Genomic DNA, 19,084 nt, shown 5'->3' with positions numbered 1-19,084 from the left:
AGATAAACATTGTTCTCTTCAAGCGCCTTTTGAATGAGATATTTCCTGTCCTCGCCGTTCTGTCTCAGACCCCGTCCTTTGAAAGGGTGTGTGATAAAGTCTGGAGCGAAATGACTACAACACACAGCTTTCAGGGCCAAATGAGTTCCCATAGTATTATTTTTTTATCAGCGGCTGGTTCTTTTGAAGTTTGATTCCGAAGTGCCACAGCCACGAGATGTCAGAAAGCAGACGTGCGGCACGAACAGATGAAAGTTTACAGAGTGGTCACTCATCTGAACGAGGCGGGGGGAGAAAGGGAGAATAAAGAAATTGTTCCTTGCTTTCAAAAATGTGTACTTCTTAAGCGTGCATGTGTGCGTGCTCTCGACGCAACCCAACGCAGAAACGAAAAGCCTATATTTTACACGTTTTGATATCGGCCTTTATCATTATAATGTAAATGTGTGCATGAACGCATGAATAACGCATTATTTTAGACCCAATTGGCATTAAAGTGGCTTTTCATCCTTTAGCCGGAGCCCCATTGTGTAGGAGCCGGTGTGCATGGCTCTAATGTAGGGACTATTCTATATCTGGGGATGAAGCTGTCTGTTCAGGTGATTGACACAAGCCCACATTAAGAGGTGGTTTTGAAAATTAGTCCGTGGAGACCCGGCGGAGGTGCGCGGAAGAAGGAGAGTCGTCTCCGAGAGGAGCCGTGCCTTTTTAACCCCGCTCATTGGTATTCTGCGGCGCGCACGGCGAGGCGCTCTCTAAATGACTGAGGCGCGCGGCTCACCGAACCCCTCGACACGCGCGCGCTCAGACGGACCCCGTGGAGAGCCGCCCAACAATATGCAGCCCGGAATACAGAAATCAAAATGGGGCCCAATTAATAATCACATAGTTAGTTCATATTTTATACACCACTCTTCTTGAGCCTGAACAAAGTTCGAATGAGCAGAAATTTTGGATTCGCTTCTTTTTTTTTTTCTTCGCTCTCTGCACGGCACGCGCCCCCTACTTACCTTAACATCTTGAACTTTCCTCAGTGTTTTTTCTGCTGTTTCTGCATGGCCGAGCTGAGGCAGCCATAATGATGTGCTTGCCCGGCTCTTCTTTGTCTCTATCTGCCTTTATGCTTTGATTCTGTAAAAACACAGAGCAAACAGCACCAAAGTATGGCCATGAAATGACAATAACTTCTTTATATTTGCAAACACATGAGTGCACTTAACGTAAAGAGTAGCAGGTTTTGCTTTAAAATCGCACTAGCCGACATTTCTCCCGCATACGCACAATTCTAAGCATGTTCTGCATGACCTTGAACTGTCAGTTATGCTCCTTAGCATTAAGCTTTTCAAAATGCTCAAACCAGCACTTTTTTCTTCATCTAATTAATCAAAATATTACTGGCTAAAAGCCTTTATTCATATGCACATAGTTTAATTTATTGATTGCACTGCAAAATGCATCCGCGGCCACATGCTCACTTCTTGAATTATTTTCTGAGAAGACAGCATTTGACGCACATACTGTGGGATTTATTTTGTCTTGGAAAAAAAACCCTTTCTTTTCAGTGATATCAGTATGTATGTGTGTGGCCTAGGCTTGCCCGTCAAAGTCAGCGTTGAGCACTTTACAGATTTTGACATATTCATTTAAAGTTGCTAATCGCATGTAAATATGCAAGGCAGGTTCCCCTGGGCTCTCTTTGAAATGCAAATAAGGAGTGCAAACAAAAGTCCGGATGGACAGAGGTGCAGATACAGTGAAATCACAGAGGTGTGATACTGCTCACATCTCATTAGGACAGAAAAGAACACCCCCCATTTCTCATTAGACTATTTATTGCAATTTGTTTCTAATTCTGTTGCATGTTTTCTCCTTATAGATGTCTGGTGCAGAGGAGCTCCTATCCGACACAGCTGTTCTCACTTGTTTTACCTTGTCGGATCTGTTGAAAAAATCTACATTAAATGTGTTTAGACAAATAAGAAGGCTTGAGGTCATATCTGTGTATCTGCGTGCTGTTTGTAATTCTCAGTGATTCGTACGTACGTGTAAACAGAATAAAGAATGTAATAGAGTGTGATTGTGACTGTAGTCGGTTTGAGTGCATGGATCTACAGCTACAATAACATGATCACTTTAATTACCGAAACTGCAGCCATTTAGTTTTGTGTTTTTACATGTGGGAGGTGAAGGATATGACTTAGTATTAAATTAGTGCAACAAAATATATTTGTGCAGTTTAAGTTTCTGTGTAATTCCTCCACAGCTGCTTCTTGGTTTTTACAAATCTGATACTAGTCTGTCTGTCTGTCGTTCTATCTATCTAAAAAAAAAAAAAATTCATGGAAAACGTATTTACTGAATATATATTTCTCTGATATCAACCTCCAACAACACGCTAGCAATGCAATGACATTAAATGGAGATCAAATGGAGACTTTTGCCTCAAGATGATGTTTAAAGCTGATATCTATCTATCTATCTATCTATCTGTCTGTCTGTCTTGATCCGACAGTCACTGAGGTTTCACTCTATGAGCCGTTGACAGTGTTTGTTTGGCCGAAGAGGTGAAGCGTTCAGAGAATGATCGTAGTGGGGGTCGTAATCATGTCCAAACCCGTCACCAAACCACAGGCCCTCTTAAAGCAAACGTGCGCTCTAGAGCCGCCGTCCAGCCACAGAGACAGAACACACATTTTAACAACATCACGCCTCGCTGTTCCACCATTTCCAATTTCCAGCAGGCAAATTGGGATTCCTGACTGCACTCACAAGTGTCTGAAGCACCATTTTCTGACTCTATGGAGTGGAAAATATGATTCAATTCCTGTTCAACGCCTTTTCATTAACCGAGTGCTGAATGTCATCCACAAAAAGTGTGTGCTTGTATCCAAGTAGAGTAATAATTGTATATTATTAGCCATCCCAATTATACTTTTGAGAATTTTGTTGTATTATTGTATTTTTTGGCTTCTCGAGGTTTCAAGAATGCAATGAAAATGCACTCTTAAGTGCTCAGTGCAGCGACTGTACTTGTTCATTGGCTGCGGGCCCTGTTCATTCAGCCCCAGTGTTTTTATATGGAGAAGAGGAAACTAGTTAAATCAGATCCCTCTAGAGAGGCGTTTCAGCACTCTGGGTGTATAGCCACTTAACCAGACTCAGGGATATTAGCCTCGCCCTGACTTAACCGCCAATCCATGTCCTGTTCCCACTGTAGTCCCTATTAAAATTTTACAGGTCAGAAATCCAAACGCCGCCAAAAGAAATGTTCTTTTTCATTACAAGTGACAAAAAGAATGTTAAGGTCAGTCTGTGGCATAATGGCACAGTAATTAGAACCCCTTGACTTGATAAAGTGTGACTGTAAATCAATGCTGGGCTAATTAATCAATATCTTAATTATTAGACCTTTTAATGAACATTTTTGTCGAAATTCCCTCAGAACCCCTGGCCGCAGTGGCCCTGAATGTCGTCATTAGTTCCAACAGTGAGTCTCATAGTGCTGGGTAGAAGTGCTTTCATTAGAATACCATCTCCAAGTTTACACGTACAAGGATCCCGCGGTCATGGAAAACCTGGGAAGTTTTTAAATTGTGATTTACAGACCAGCAAAAGTCATAGAAATGACTGAGATCTTAAATCGCAATGGAAAATTCATGGAAACGTATTTACTGAATATATATTTCTATGATATCAACCTCCAACAACACGCTAGCAATGCAATGACATTAAATGGAGATCAAATGAAGACTTTTGCTTCAAGATGATGTTTAAAGCTGTCTATCTATCTATCTATCTATCTATCTATAATAATAATAATAATAATGATATGTTTATTTTTATAGCGCCTTTCAAGAACCCAAGGTCGCTTCACAAAATAATACAAACAGTTGACAGACAAAGAGACAAGCAATCTGCTTATTATAACAAACAAACAAACAAGTAGAAAAGCAGATGGAGACAACCAATAACTACAAATAATTAAAATGAGAAGTTATATAATCAAAGAAAAATATCAATTTCGATAAAGTAAGCATGTAACAATAAAAAAATCCATCCATCCATCCATCCATCACCTCGTATCTATCTATACATCCATCCATCCATCCATCCATCCCCTCGTATCTATCTATACATCCATCCATCCATCCATCCATCCATCCATCCATCCATCCCCTCGTATCCATCCATCCATCCCCTCGTATCCATCCATCCATCCATCCATCCATCCATCCATCCATCCATCCATCCATCCATCCATCCATCCATCCATCCATCCATCCATCCATCCATCCATCCATCCATCCATCCATCCATCCATCCATCCATCCATCCATCCATCCATCCATCCATCCATCCATCCATCCATCCATCCATCCATCCATCCATCCATCCATCCATCGTCTGTCTGTCTGTATCTTTATCTATTGTTCTATATATCTATAACAAAATCGAATGAGTTCGATTATGCTCCACTCAATCTATTGCATTTGAAAAACTCCTTATGCAGTAATCGCAAACTCTAAAATGCATGTAAATTCATTGGACTTGAGGTGTAGGAAATTGTTAGGTGTGCTTTGATATTTCATTCAATGAAATGTAACATTCTATTTTATATCTGGTGAGATTAAACTGTAATCGAGCAAATACAACATGTTTAGTTGATTTTGTCTCTAACCTTCTGCAAAAATGCACTATTTAAATACTAACCACGTGCATGTAATGAGACGCTGTTTAGGTAATTATGGATTTATGCGATTATGCATATACATACTTATTAGCGGCCTGTATAATTAACACTCTATGAACACCACACACACGCTGTGCTGCTGAGCGTCACGGCAATCTGTAAACATATGGAACTTATTTACCAGAGTATTCATCTGTAAAACCTACATAGACAAACTGTTATGGCGTCTGTATTTCTGCCATGACAGCACCTGATTTTAAGTGTGATTTTACTGCATTTCAAATAAACATGTATTCAAATAAATATTATGTATTTTCATTTTTGGGTAAATTAATTCCTAAAAATATTTTGGTTAGTATGATTGTCTTTCAGTTGTCAGTATTTATCAATTCTCCAGAATTTCCACCAAAATCAGTGAAGAAAGTGTCAAAATGTCTGCAGATTCTGTTTGTCGGAGCCAGTCATATGTAACCAAAACATGACATCTGTATCTCAGTGAGTGGTGAAGCTTCCTAAGACTGTCCATAGGAGTGAAGCGAATCGACAGCATTTGTGATTGTGGGGTGAGGCAGAGGACATGTGCGGAGTTTGGAGAGCCAGGCGCACCTGTCGTGTTGCGTTTATCTGGGTGGACGGGCGGCTGGTGCGGGTTGGCAGCAGACAGGAGGAGTCAGTTAAATGTGGCATAACCGAACTGCCAGGGGACCCACGCCATCTCGACATGATTGAAGACTTGAAGGGAAAAACCTGCGTGACCCAGACACAGATTCACAATTTAGTATATCCAGCCTTACAGCAATAATAATCAGAGTGGAAATGGACCTGGTATTAAAAATATATTTATATGGATAATTCTGTGGTAAACAGAAGAATTTTGAAGAATCTTTATATAGATCTGCATACAACAAAAAAGCATCAGTATATGTTTCCATCCACCTATTTTTATGGGATATTGTATATAAAAAATTATAAAGATGCGCATAAAAAACGTATGCGTTGAATTGAGGCAGATATTTTTTTTATCCGATAAGAAGACATGCGCATAAACTACGATGGAAATACATTTACCGAATAAATCCAATATTTATTCTTTGACTTTGCCTCAACAGTGGATGTGATTGGATAACTGGACTATACACCACAGCATCTCAAATGTTCTTTTAGTCTTTCTGAAATGCCTAAGCCAAAGACTGTTATCAAAATGGTTGGGTATGATGTCCTTCCAGAAGTGTCTCACACGATTGCATTCCCAAACACCAGGCATCCACAAAATAACATGACAGTTTCAAGTCATTTATAATGTACGAAAAAAAGAGCCACAGTGGCTTCCCCATTGCATCAACAATCCATTTTTATCACAGATATTGTCTGCCAATTTCCCAGGAAGTGACGATTTTGTTCTCTTGAACACATGGGATGGAAACGCTGCTTAATTCGCAGAATGTTCCAGTTTTGTGCATACAGTAAGTTAAATTTGCGACTTTGGATGAAAACATTGGCCTGTCAATTGATTCTTGGGTCTTGTAACCAAATGTCAAACATTTTTGTCTATTTCTTGTAGAAAGCTATCATATGACTTGGAATATAGTGCATGTACTACTTTTATAATACTTGTGGTGCTATTTTGTCCAGCATATGGTTTAGAACAACATGAGGGTGAGTAAAGGGTGGCATAATGTATACAGGGTTATTCTTTGTATTTAAAGGTTAAATTTGACAAAATGTAGGAAATTGGCGTCAAATACACATTGCATTTTTTAAACTATATTTTCTTAATTTACATTTTTACATTTAATCATTTAGTAGACCCTTTTATTCAAAGCTAATTACAAATGAGGAGACCAATTGAAGCAAATCAAATCAACAATAGGGAAACAATATGCAAGTGCTGTGAATTTAAAGTATATTGTCAGTTTATTTTATATTTATATGGAGGGCCTAAGACTAACTTTTTGCCACACCTGCCATTGGATGGTGACTTAAAGTCCCTGTGAACCGGAAGTTGCAAACGACTTTTCTCCAGTGTTGTGACGCATTTCCAAGTGAAACGGAATATTGAATAGAGGGCGGGGTTTTACTTTAGCGCTCCTCCTCTCTATCTCTCACTCATAGCAGACTAACAGTTTGAGGGGAGTGGTTAAGCGTTTTCAACCCAAGCCGTCAAACTGATGTCATCAGAGAAGGAACGCCATTCCAGACCGAAAGTAACTTTTCAGATTTTGATTAAAGTTTCCCACGACAAACAATTTTTTTTTCTGTGTATTAACTTGCACAGATTAATTGTTCACCACAAGACTAGTAATATGCGCTAACAAAGTAAATATTTTGATTTCATGACGACTTTAAGAAAATTTACTGGCAATACATATTTTTTACCAGCCATGAAACAGATTAATCCTTAATAAAAATAAAAAGTTTATTGTTATATTGTTTGATTAACATTAAAAACACAGACAGCAGCAGGAATATTAGGCTACTGTCACTTTAAGAGCTAATGCACAGATCCAATATACTGTTACACATGCATTTTATTTCTCAACTGTTTACGTTCACTTAAGACATAACTGACTTTGTTTACAAGGACACTTGCCAAGACGGGCATTTTTCAAGCGCAAGAAGACGTGAAAGAGTTGGATTCAGTATTAACGCCGTCTGAGATTTCGGGCACGCGCTTCGGTAGTTTGCTCACAGAAAACTTCCTACAGAGTAACGAATTGAGTTCCCTTTCACATCTTCTTGAGCTTGAATATTTATATTGGCAATATTTATATTTATATTGGCAAGTCATAAACTTTCATGACAATGCAGCACTGGCCCGTCAACTGTCCCGAGCGTTGTTAATGTTTATGTTCTTACAAATTTGCATCGTTAGAATTCATAAAAATGTTACCGGCCAACTGGTGATTGAAACAGCTTCATACACTCACCAACATTGATGTTTACTCGCATTTTACGCTTGGCGAGTGTTAATTTTAGGCCCTTTTTGTTTTGTATTTTTAGAACAAAGAATATGGAACAATTAAGACATAAGAGGAACATTTGTTTCATTCAGGTTCAACTTGTGTTAGCAAGTCCAAAGCTATTCAAGCTTTTCCTTAAAAAAGCAGTCATTAACATTACATTTTAACATCCTACGTCATTAATAAGCATTTGATTTTTTTTTTTTAAGGGTGAAACATGATTTGAAGAAGTTTCCATTGAAAGAGTTTAAAGGCATAGTTCACTTGAAAATTCTGTCATTATTTACTCACCCTTCTTTTGCAGGTTTGGAATGACATGAGGGTGAGTAAACAATTAAATAATGTTCATTTTTGGATGTCCTGTTCCTTTAAATAGTTGATTTAAGTAACTGAAGAATCACCCATATATATGTCATGTGTGTTATGTAGGAAAAAAAATCTGATGAGCACTAGTAGTGTTTTAGATCCAAGCTGTTCATTTTCTTTGTTTAAACACTGCCCGTCTCTCAATTAAACCGCTTCTGTTTAAGTTCACAAAAATCTTACGCAACAAACACAAACACACTGTAAATGTCATTCAGAGAGCTGCTAATCGCTTTACTCGGATGAGAAATTGAATAAACAGCGAGGAAAACATGTTCAGTGACGGCACATTTAATGCCCACAATGAGAGCTCATGGTGTATTCCTTCAGGGAGCGTGAATGGAGACAGACTGTTTCTGGTGAGAGCTCTAATTAAAGCCCTAATGACAAGAAGTATCAGCATCGCTGCTGTGTTTGACTTTATCCAAAATAGTGTGCATGTCGTCTCAAAAGTGTGGCCTGACTCGAGTAATTGCACCAGTTCAAATACTTTTTGAGTTCGGCCTGTGAATTCATTAAAAGAAAATCCCCCCTAAGAGATTTTTTTTTTCCTTTTCCATGCTACCTTGATAATTCTATATGGGTTACATAGACAAAGATATTAAACGAGAACAGACAATGTGAGCGGGGTTAATTGTAATGACTGCACCCCACTGTTGCGGTATTGTTACTATAGTAACAGCTTGATGAGTTAATCACCATGGCAAATTATGGTTTTGATATATGGGGATCTCTTTATCAATTGTGCACATCTTTGGCGTAACAATTTAAGGAGATATAATGTTGTAGACAACAACAGCAGGATTGTGAATTGAAAAACAGTAAAAAAAATAAATAAAATAATTATATTCCAGAATTTCCATGACATCTGTTTCCATTAGCAATTCATGAAGAAGAATTCACTGACATAAATACTGTATGTGCGTACATATATACAGTGTATATAAATATACTTGTACTATATATATATATATATATATATATATATATATATATATATGAATTTATGTGTTTCAACGTATTCAGATAAAGTTTTTAAACATATATATATATATATATATATATATATATATATATTTTTTTTTTTTTTTTTTTTTTTTGCATTACTATATTTAAGATGTTTTCCATTTATTTACTCGTATTTTGGGGCCTTTTTTAAATATATTTTCAGACAAAATATATGTCTGTCATGACAACTCTCGTAGTGTTTGGCATGGTAATGGATATGACAATGTTGATATGTTTGGTCTGGGCAGAATAGATCTGCTACGCTGCTGCTGATTATTGCAGATGCTGCTGTCGATTATTGCTGCTGCTGCTGCTGTTAGTTATTGCTGCTGCTGTTGATTATTGCTGCTACTGTTGATTATTGCTGCTGCTGCTGCTGCTGTTAGTTATTGCTGCTGCTGTTGATTATTGCTGCTGCTGTTGATTATTGCTGCTGCTGCTGTTGGTTATTGCTGCTGCTGCTGCTGCTGGTTATTGCAGCTGCTACTGTTGGTTATTGCTGCTGCTGTTGGTTATTGCTGCTGCTGTTGGTTATTGCTGCTGCTACTGTTGGTCATTGCTGCTGCTGCTGCTGCTGTTGGTTATTGCTGCTGCTGCTGTTGGTTATTGCAGCTGCTACTGTTGGTTATTGCTGCTGCTGTTGATTATTGCTGCTGCTGCTGCTGCTGCTGCTGTTAGTTATTGCTGCTGCTGTTGATTATTGCTGCTGCTGTTGATTATTGCTGCTGCTGCTGTTGGTTATTGCTGCTGCTGCTGCTGCTGGTTATTGCAGCTGCTACTGTTGGTTATTGCTGCTGCTGTTGGTTATTGCTGCTGCTACTGTTGGTCATTGCTGCTGCTGCTGCTGCTGTTGGTTATTGCTGCTGCTGCTGTTGGTTATTGCAGCTGCTACTGTTGGTTATTGCTGCTGCTGTTGGTTATTGCAGCTGCTGCTGTTGATTATTGCTGCTGCTGCTGTTGATTATTGCTGCTGCTGTTGGTTATTGCATCTGCTACTGTTGGTTATTGCTGCTGTTGGTTATTGCTGCTGCTGCTGGTTATTGCTGCTGCTGTTGATTATTGCTGCTGCTGCTGTTGGCTATTGCATCTGCTACTGTTGGTTATTGCAGCTGCTACTATTAGTTATTGCTGCTGTTGGATATTGCTGCTGCTGCTGCTGCTGTTGGTTATTGCAGCTGCTACTGTTGGTTATTGCTGCTGCTGTTGGTCATTGCTGCTGCTGCTGCTGCTGCTGCTGGTTATTGCTGCTGCTGTTGGTCATTGCTGCTGCTGCTGCTGGTTATTGCTGTCGCTGCTGTTGGTTATTGCTGCTGCTGTTGGTTATTGCTGTCGCTGCTGTTGGTTATTGCTGCTGCTGTTGGTTATTGCTGCTGCTGCTGTTGGTTATTGCTGTCGCTGCTGTTGGTTATTGCTGCTGCTGCTGTTAGTTATTGCTGCTGCTACTGCTGCTGTTGGTTATTGCTGTTACTGTTGGTCATTGCTGCTACTGCTGCTGTTGGTTATTGCTCTCGCTGCTGTTGGTTATTGTCGCTGCTGTTGGTTATTGTTGTTGCTGTTGGTTATTGCTGCTGCTGTTGGTTATTGCTGCTGCTGTTGGTTATTGCTGCTACTGTTGGTCATTGCTGCTGCTGCTGCTGTTGGTTATTGCTGTCGCTGCTGTTGGTTATTGTTGCTGCTGTTGGTTATTGCTGCTGCTGTTGCTGTTATTGCTGCTGCAGAGCAAGTACAGGACTTGTTACTGCCAATACATACATGACATGCTGCTGTGAGCAAGTAAGGCATGCTGCTGCTGTAACATATAACATACATGAATTACTCGTAGCAGATCTGTACAGGTGGAGCTGGGGAAGGTGGAGGGTTTCTGAAAGTGCGCTGCAAACTGCTACAACAAATGCTGACCAAGTATTTGAAGGTTGAGCAGTGAGCTCATTGGCTACTGATATAACAGGAACCAATCAGCTGTGTCCTATAGAGAATTATGTGATTGCAAGCAGACTGAGTTAAGGGCCTATCAGCCTGCACCATCTAGAGTTTCATGACAGAACTTTGTATTTATAATGGTTAAAATATACTTAAAAAAATATATATTAAGGCCGGAAATATATTTTCTTGCCCCTTGAAGTACAATTTGTAACATATTTTGGCATTCAAAGGTTTTAAACAATATATATACAAAATATATTTCCTTACTTCAAGCTTTACAACATATGTTTAGCTTTTTTCATTTAGGGAAAGATCTGTGCATGTCTTTTATGAGCTATTGGTTAATGTGTGCTAAATACATGCAATTGACCTATGGCTAAGCCACGCCCCCAAACGCGATGAGCCAATCACAGTGCGCATAGCTAACCCAATACACTCGGACATTCTCTGCTTCCACGTCCATTGAAATGCATTGCAGTTAGTCAGTTTTCATTCGTTTTTATATGTTTTTTCTTGTCATTTTAAGTTTAAAATGGTCAAACGGTGTGCATGGGGTACATGCAACTCCGAAACTAGGTATCCTGAGAGGCTGGGCGACGGTGTGTATTTTTTTACTCTTTCCCAAACCACATCTCAACCGAGATAAGTGTCTGCTCTGGATTGAGTTATGCGGTAGACCACAACACCAACTAAACGTGGATAAATTAAACAAGGATGTCTACATCTGTTCTAAGGCAAGTCAACAACGTATTTGAACGTTATCTTTAACATCTCTAACATAACGTTAGCCTAGCTTCTAGCTGCGTTGTAACGTTACATCATGTCACTTAGCTTCATTCACGTATGTTGTGTTTTACACAAATATAAGTAGGCTAAACACTTTGCAGTTTTAATGATATCCTGTATGATGGAGTATGCTTTTATGTTTCCACTGTTCGATCGCGCCCGCGCCTCTCTCTCTCTCTCTGACACACACACACACACACACACACACACACACACACACACACACACACTCCAGCATTGCAGTCTTGACATCTCAGCCTGTTCATTATGCTGCGTTCACACTAAACGCGAATAGAGCGTCAAATTCGACGCTTGAACATTTTGAATCCATTCGCGTGTCCAAAGCGAGCGTTTGAAGCTAAATAGCACCAAACTATAATGTTTACACTGTGACCTGTAAATCTTTGTCTGGAGCTGAAGCTTATCGACCTTCTCAACAATAAAATTATTCATATATAACCCTCCAATGAATAGTTAAGGCCCTTTTGGTGACTTCGAGATGATATATAATATTTCTATCTCCAAAAATCATCAATTGCCTCCTGTGAAATGTCTCCTACTGTGACAGCTGCCATAGTATAGCGCCTGTTACCGAATGTTGACTGTTTGTCCGAGTGAGTGGAGGGGGCGTGGCTTAGTCATAGGTCAATTACATTATGTTATTATGTGAGGGAAATACTACAGTCTGTTCAATAAGTTTTTGTTTTGTGGCTTCCATCTTCGGTTGTTTGTTCAATCTTCTTCTTCAAAAACAGCAGCCCAACTGTGAGTGTTGCCACCTAGTGAATCCCACCAATTAGTGCCGTCATCTTAATCAGACCATACATCTATCCCTCACAGCCTCGTTATCATCCGCATCAAATTAAACATGGCATTTAGCCTGATTAAGATTCATTTAAAGGGAGCTTGATGATACTAAAAGACTAGAGAGTACTAAAAGTACTAAAAGAATCATTAAGGAACTGGAATCAGAATTATTAAATTCCTTACGATTTCCATGCACCCTTGCCCGCAATTGTGTGGATTATATTCAACATAAACTGGAGCTGATGGTCGTGATGTCATGAAGGTGTACAGACAGAGCGGATGTGCTGCTTGGCTTGTATTCTGCTGTGTTTACACAGTGTAGCAATTCCACTGCTGAATTATTGAGATTGCACAGCCATCTCCTGAGATGGACAACGCCAAAGATGGACTCAATCTCTTTTTTCAAATACACACCGAGAGCAGAACATACAACTGCTCATTTTAAAATAAGTGTTTCTGTGCTTAGTGTAGGACAGGGTGATATGGTTTAAATATATATATATATTTCAGTACTTTTTAGCAATATTATATATTTTTATGTATTTTTCTGAAATGGCTTAAAAATATGATATTTTTTCTACTATCCATCATAGAGAAAAATTAGAGAAACCATAATTTTAACAGCCATTTTGGCCATTTTCAGCTAAAGTTGCTCATTGCTCAGTGAAGCATTGACAGCTTACACAAGGACGTCAACTTAAGCTCATTTTCATATTTTTTATCATATTTTGATATTCTGAATCTAATTGGTGTATTTTTATCAAGCAACAACAGTAAAAAACAAGATGTTTTAGAATGCAATACCACAAAAACAAGTTCATAAAATCCATAGTTTTCCCGCCAAAATGATGTCACTTCCTCTGTGATGATGTCATTACGGAACTGGCTATTGTTAATAAAAGATTAACAGGGTAGAAAGTGATATTGAATAACCTATAAACTAATTATCAGTATAAAAAAAATATATTTCCATCCGTGAGATTAAATATGTTATTTATTATACTAAGACAGACAATGTGAGCATAATATGTACTACAATGTATGAATGACCTGAATACTGTATTTTGGCCACTTTAAAAATAATTTCTCTGTGTTGTCTCAGAGCAAGCGAAGCAAAAAGCGCTTTGAGGATCTCAGGAAGTATGTCAAAGAAAGTAACAGTAATGAAATGATAATATTAACAAAAAGAAAACAAAGCGAGCAGATGGAAGAGAGAAACTGAGAATGAGAAAAAACTCTTGGCAGATAAATTCACAGAGCTTAAGGGTATATGATTAACCAACCTCTCCATTCTCTGGGTCCCAGGAGAGACGCGGAGCCTTACAGGAGTCGGAGGAGCTGCGGTGAGAAGCCTGTGTAGTTGGAAGAACAAGCAAGGTTAATGAGTAGAAGTAAAAAGAGCAGAACTGACATTAGTTTAAAACAAAGAGTAGAAAGAACAGAGTACGTTTGGAGAAGACGAGCGCTCGCTAGTCCTGTCGCATCAGAAATAGACACAGCTCATTCTCTTTGATTCAACTCCCTCATGACAGTTTTAGCCGCTGTCTCAGAAGTTTAAGCAACACAGAGCAAGACGCTTCTGTTTTGGTACTGGCACTTTTTTTGTGTGCTGTTTTTGACATCTGATGTTTGCATGATGAATCTTTAATTGCTGTTTAATGTAATCGTGTTTGGAATGCAAATCAAATGAGCAGCGCTGAAGATGGAAAGGCTTTTATCATGTTAGCCTGTCAAAGCCAACATACTGTTATTCCCATTAAACGTATTCTTCTGAGACTCTAAATTTCACTCTGAATCTTTCAAGCTGATTTGATGTGCTGTTTCTTTTCTGACTGATCTATCAAGCTGTCTCTCTATCTGGCAACCTCTTAGCAACACCCTAGTAACGACCGTGAACACACTAGCAACACCCTAGAATCCACTCATCCATCTATCTGTCTATCTATATATCTGTCTGTCTGTCTGTCTATCTATCTATCTATCTGTCTATCTATATATCTATATATATCTGTCTGTCTATCTATCTATCTATCTGTCTCTCTGTCTGTGGTTCGTTCATTCGTTCTGTCATTCTTTCTATCATTCTATTGTTCTATCGTTCATTCAATCTGTCGATCGCTCTATCACTCAAAAATATTTTTTTGCTAAAAATTAGACACAAATTTATTTGAATGCCAATTAAAGAATTTAATTGGAATTTAAAATGCATCGTCAATTCACTTCTGAATGTTGTACGATCCTGGCCCACATCGTTTGCCTATTAGCAACCACCATTAACAATTGCCTCAGACAAAAATTTTCTTGACAAACGTTCCACTTGCAATTTATACAAGTTTAAAGCAACACCAAAGAACTTTTCCTCTTCGGTCCCCCTACAGGTTGGAAGCGGAATTGTCCAGTACCGCTGTCGTAAATAATTTAACCTACCGCATACTGTCGCATGCACGCTGTTTATCCAGCATCGGCTTTGGAATGAACGATGTCCACAGACAAGGTAGAGTATGTTGCATGATTTTATGAAAGTATGATGTATTGCGACATCAGAAACGAAGAAAAACTAAATAATGACTATTGTAACGCTTGCCGTAAAGCAAGTCAAATTTGTAGTTTCTTATGTCTCATTCGAACTACAGAAACGCGACCCGGTTTGCATAGTGCAGATAGCAGATATAGGACTGCAAAGTGAATCCAGAAGTGCCTTTCACCCTGTTACGACTTGATGAACCACTGATACGATTTTGGAAACATTATTTTAAGGTAAAAAATAATCTTTAGTGTTGCTTTAAAATTGCAAGTCTGGTCACATGATAAGAGGAATCATTCATGTCTAGAGCACAAACGGTGCAGGATCAGTTACATGCCAAAGCTTACTACTTAAGGTTAGTGATTTGATCAAACCCTAAACCCTAAATATAAGCACTAAAGTGATATTTATCTTAGTAAACACTGCAGTGCAAACTCATTGATTTTTGATAGAAATAGAAAATGCCACTATATACACTGGCTGTTGTCAAACAGGTTTCCCCAAATACTCTGCCTGTCTGTCATTGTTTGGACAAACAGATCTTCCCACCCCAAAGCTCACCAATGTTACTGTGTCGGGCTGAAACAACTTGTCACTTTTACACACAATTTCACATCAAAGCACACAGTCTGCATGTATAGTCTAGCGTTTTATGATTTAATGTCACGTCAATTTCATATGATGATTGGCTAGTGGCTCTCCCTCTCTTCTCCTCCTTTAACCGTGATTATACAGCACATCTCCGGACGCTCGTGTGTCAAACTGCATCTTAACCACGGCTGACAAAAAGTGTGCCATGCAGCTCATCTTCACTGGAGCAGAACTAAAATCTGGAAGTAATCAGCTAGCGGGGGAACATGAGAAATTCTCCTGAAAACACTTTAGCGCGGCTGGAACCTACTGCTCCTCAAGATTGGATTCAGGTATCTAATCCCAGCCGGCAGCTTCACCTCCCCCGCACCACACAGCTCCATCCCTCCGTCTCTCTCTCTCTCTCTCTCTCTCTCTCTGCGGAGAGTGTGTTGTAGGGCCATAGAGACCACAAACACTCACACCTGATGGGTGCTATGTAAAAAGATGGGTGCTATGTAAGCCTGCTATTGTTAGATCATATTTATGTTTATCCATGTATGTCTACACTGAAAAATGTTGGTGCAGAAACAAATTTCACTCAAAAATTTCTTACAAATAATTAAGAAACGGCAAGTAACACTTTGAATTAAACATGAACTTTTCAAGTAGAAAGGCTGAAATTTTCTTGTCAAACATACTCCAATAACTTTCAAAAATCTTATTGTTGTGCTCCTTTGAGAAGTCTTAAAGGACAAGTTCGGTATTTTACACTTAAAGCCCTGTTTACAGATCGTTTCTGATGAAATAGAACGGTTAAGATTAAAATTTGGACACATGCTGCTGTCCCGAGAATTTTAGGTTTCTTTCGCTTTCCCCAAAACCTCTAGAATGGGTGTATAGGTGCACTGGAACAATCCTTCATAAAACGCATTAAACTTTCGTTTACAAAGACGTGAAACTCACCGAGTGGTCAGGGGTGTTCACTGATATGCTCACACAAAAATCGCTGCAAAAGATGCTTTCCAACAGGTTTTATCGTAGTTTTTGTCCAACTCCATTGACTTGTATTGAATGTGCTGTGTGAGGTATGGTATTACTCCGCCGCTTCTTCTTCTGCTTCTTCTGTGTATTCAATGAAATGCCAGCGGTTTGCTTGCAATTGGCAAAGGTGCATTATCGCCACCAACTGGGCTGGAGTGTCTATTATTTAAGCTCTCAACGGAAGAATCTACGGGTGTGAGACGTTTGGAAAAATAGATCCACAGTTTTACAACGAATGGTAAAACACCTGTTGGAAAGCATCTTTTGCAGCGATTTTTGTGTGAGCATATCAGTGAACACCCCTGACCACTCGGTGAGTTTCACGTCTTTGTAAACGAAAGTTTAATGCGTTTTATGAAGGATTGTTCCAGTGCACCTATACACCCATTCTAGAGGTTTTTGGGAAAGCGAAAGAAACCTAAAATTCTCGGGACAGCAGCATTTGTCCAAATTTTAATCTTAACCATTCTATTTCATCAGAAACGATCTGTAAACAGGGCTTTAAGTGTAAAATACCGAACTTACCCTTTAATGAATTGGTTCATTCAGATGGCTCATTCCAATGAACATGTTCAAAAAAGATTTAAAGAATCCATGCATATGGATATTTTTGGTATTAAATTATGCATGCATAGGCTTACACATGTTATGTGTTTTAGTTAGTTTAATGTTATAACTATGAAACTTTCCAACTATGAAATAAAAAAAAATAAAAAAAGCTTACTTTTGATTGATTGAACTTTATTGTCCAGTCTGTTTTCACAGAGCGGAAATTTTTCTTTGACACTGTAACATACATTCACTGCTTAAAAAACACATCACACATCAACAGCACAAATACAAAGAATTATATAGTTAAACACTGTAAGAAAAAAAAAATTACAAATATTAACAGCCGTTCTATTGTTTCAATTAAAACACTGTACGATTTAAGATAATCACTGCCATTGGAAGAAAAGATCTTTTATAGACATTTTTTCTAGCCAAGGGAATTTTTAGTCTACGTCCAGATGGGAGCAATTCAAAAGCAGAGTGAAGAGGGTGTGTGTTATCTTTAAAAATCGCAATTGCCATTTTTCCCATACAATGATCGAACAAGCTCTGAAGTGGCTGTTGTTTTTGTCTTATTTGCTTGATTAATTATTTGTGAGAGTTTGTTCTTTTGTTTTAATGTTAGATTGCCATACCATGAAACAATATTATATGTGAGAATACTCTCAATCATTGATCGATATAACATAGTTAGGGTCTGCTGACTAATATTGAAGCTTCTCAGTTTCCTGAGGAGACCCAGGCGTTGTTGTGCTTTTTTTATGAATGTACTCCACATTACTTTCAAAATTAAGTTTCTCATCTATAATTGTACCCAAGTATTTAAAATTCGAGACCTCCTCTACAGTTTTTTCCTTTATGACAACTGGTTTATATTCAGATGCGGTATCTACTCTTCTCGATTGATTTCTCAAACATAGCTCTTTTGTCTTTTCAATATTAAGATGTAAAAAACTACTCTCAAACCAACAGATAATACTGTCAATGTACTCAAAATATGAGGTGCAGTTCATTTCTTTCTGACATGAGACCAATGCCATATCATCGGCATATTTTATAAGGGTAAGGTTATCGTCATTGCACTTCAGTTCATTTATGTATATGGAAAAAAGTATTGGAGACAGTACACATCCCTGCGATACCCCAGTATCTAAAACCAAGCAATCCGACATAACATTATTATTAACACAAACTCGCTGAGGGCGACCTTTTAAAAACTCTTTAATCCATGAAATCATCCAACTACTAGCACCTAACTCATAGAGGCGCTTTAAAAGAAGATGAGGTTGGACAGTATTAAAAGCGGATGAGAAATCCATGAAGAGTATTCGAACATAGGAATTTGAGTTATCTAGATGATTTTGAACCTTATTTAAAAGAGTGAGAGAGGCATCCACAGTGCTCCTATTGGCCCGATAGGCAAATTGCAGGGGGTCTATGCATGTCTCGATTTGGGATAACAGTTCCTTACATACAATGCGCTCCATACATTTACACAGAATAGATGTGAGTGCGATTGGGCGAAAGTCTTTGAGAGATTTTGCATTAGGTATTTTCGGCACTGGGATGACAATGGAATTCTTTTGGATTTTTTTTTGCTTCGGAATTCCTAATTTACATCTTGCTTTTTTTTTTTTTGATACTGCAATGGAATAAAAAAGCAACTTTTTATCTCACAATTCTGACATATCTGAGCTTATACCTAGCAATTCTGACCTTTTTTCCCCCTCATAATTGCAAGGGGAAAAAGTCAAAATTGTGAGATAAAACATATTTTTTTATTCATTGGCAGAATAAACCTCCATACATCACCCTTATTGAGATCATCATTGTTTTTGAGCCAGATCAATACTGCTG

General features: G+C 38.5%; 1 protein-coding gene across 8 annotated transcripts in view; it reads right to left on the bottom strand.

Moving 5' to 3' along the window:
* Window positions 1-19,084, bottom strand: part of LOC307164833 (uncharacterized protein) — a 179,308-nt gene that overhangs the window by 108,404 nt on the left and 51,820 nt on the right. For 7 of the 8 annotated variants that reach the window (XM_079881992.1, XM_079881990.1, XM_079881989.1 and 4 more), the window contains 3 exons: window positions 13,821-13,889; window positions 5,297-5,437; window positions 1,011-1,131 (listed from right to left, as the gene is read on the bottom strand). In XM_079881992.1, coding sequence (XP_079738118.1) covers window positions 5,365-5,437; window positions 13,821-13,889 — 142 coding nt within the window. In that variant the 3' untranslated portion in view covers window positions 1,011-1,131; window positions 5,297-5,364. The remainder of the gene's footprint in view (window positions 1-1,010; window positions 1,132-5,296; window positions 5,438-13,820; window positions 13,890-19,084) is intronic. The other variant, XM_079881995.1, reaches the window with a different exon arrangement.

This window comes from Squalius cephalus (genome assembly GCF_949319135.1).
Source record: "Squalius cephalus genome assembly, chromosome: 9".
Lineage (NCBI taxonomy): Eukaryota > Metazoa > Chordata > Actinopteri > Cypriniformes > Leuciscidae > Squalius > Squalius cephalus.
This window is presented reverse-complemented; position numbering and strand designations above follow the sequence as displayed.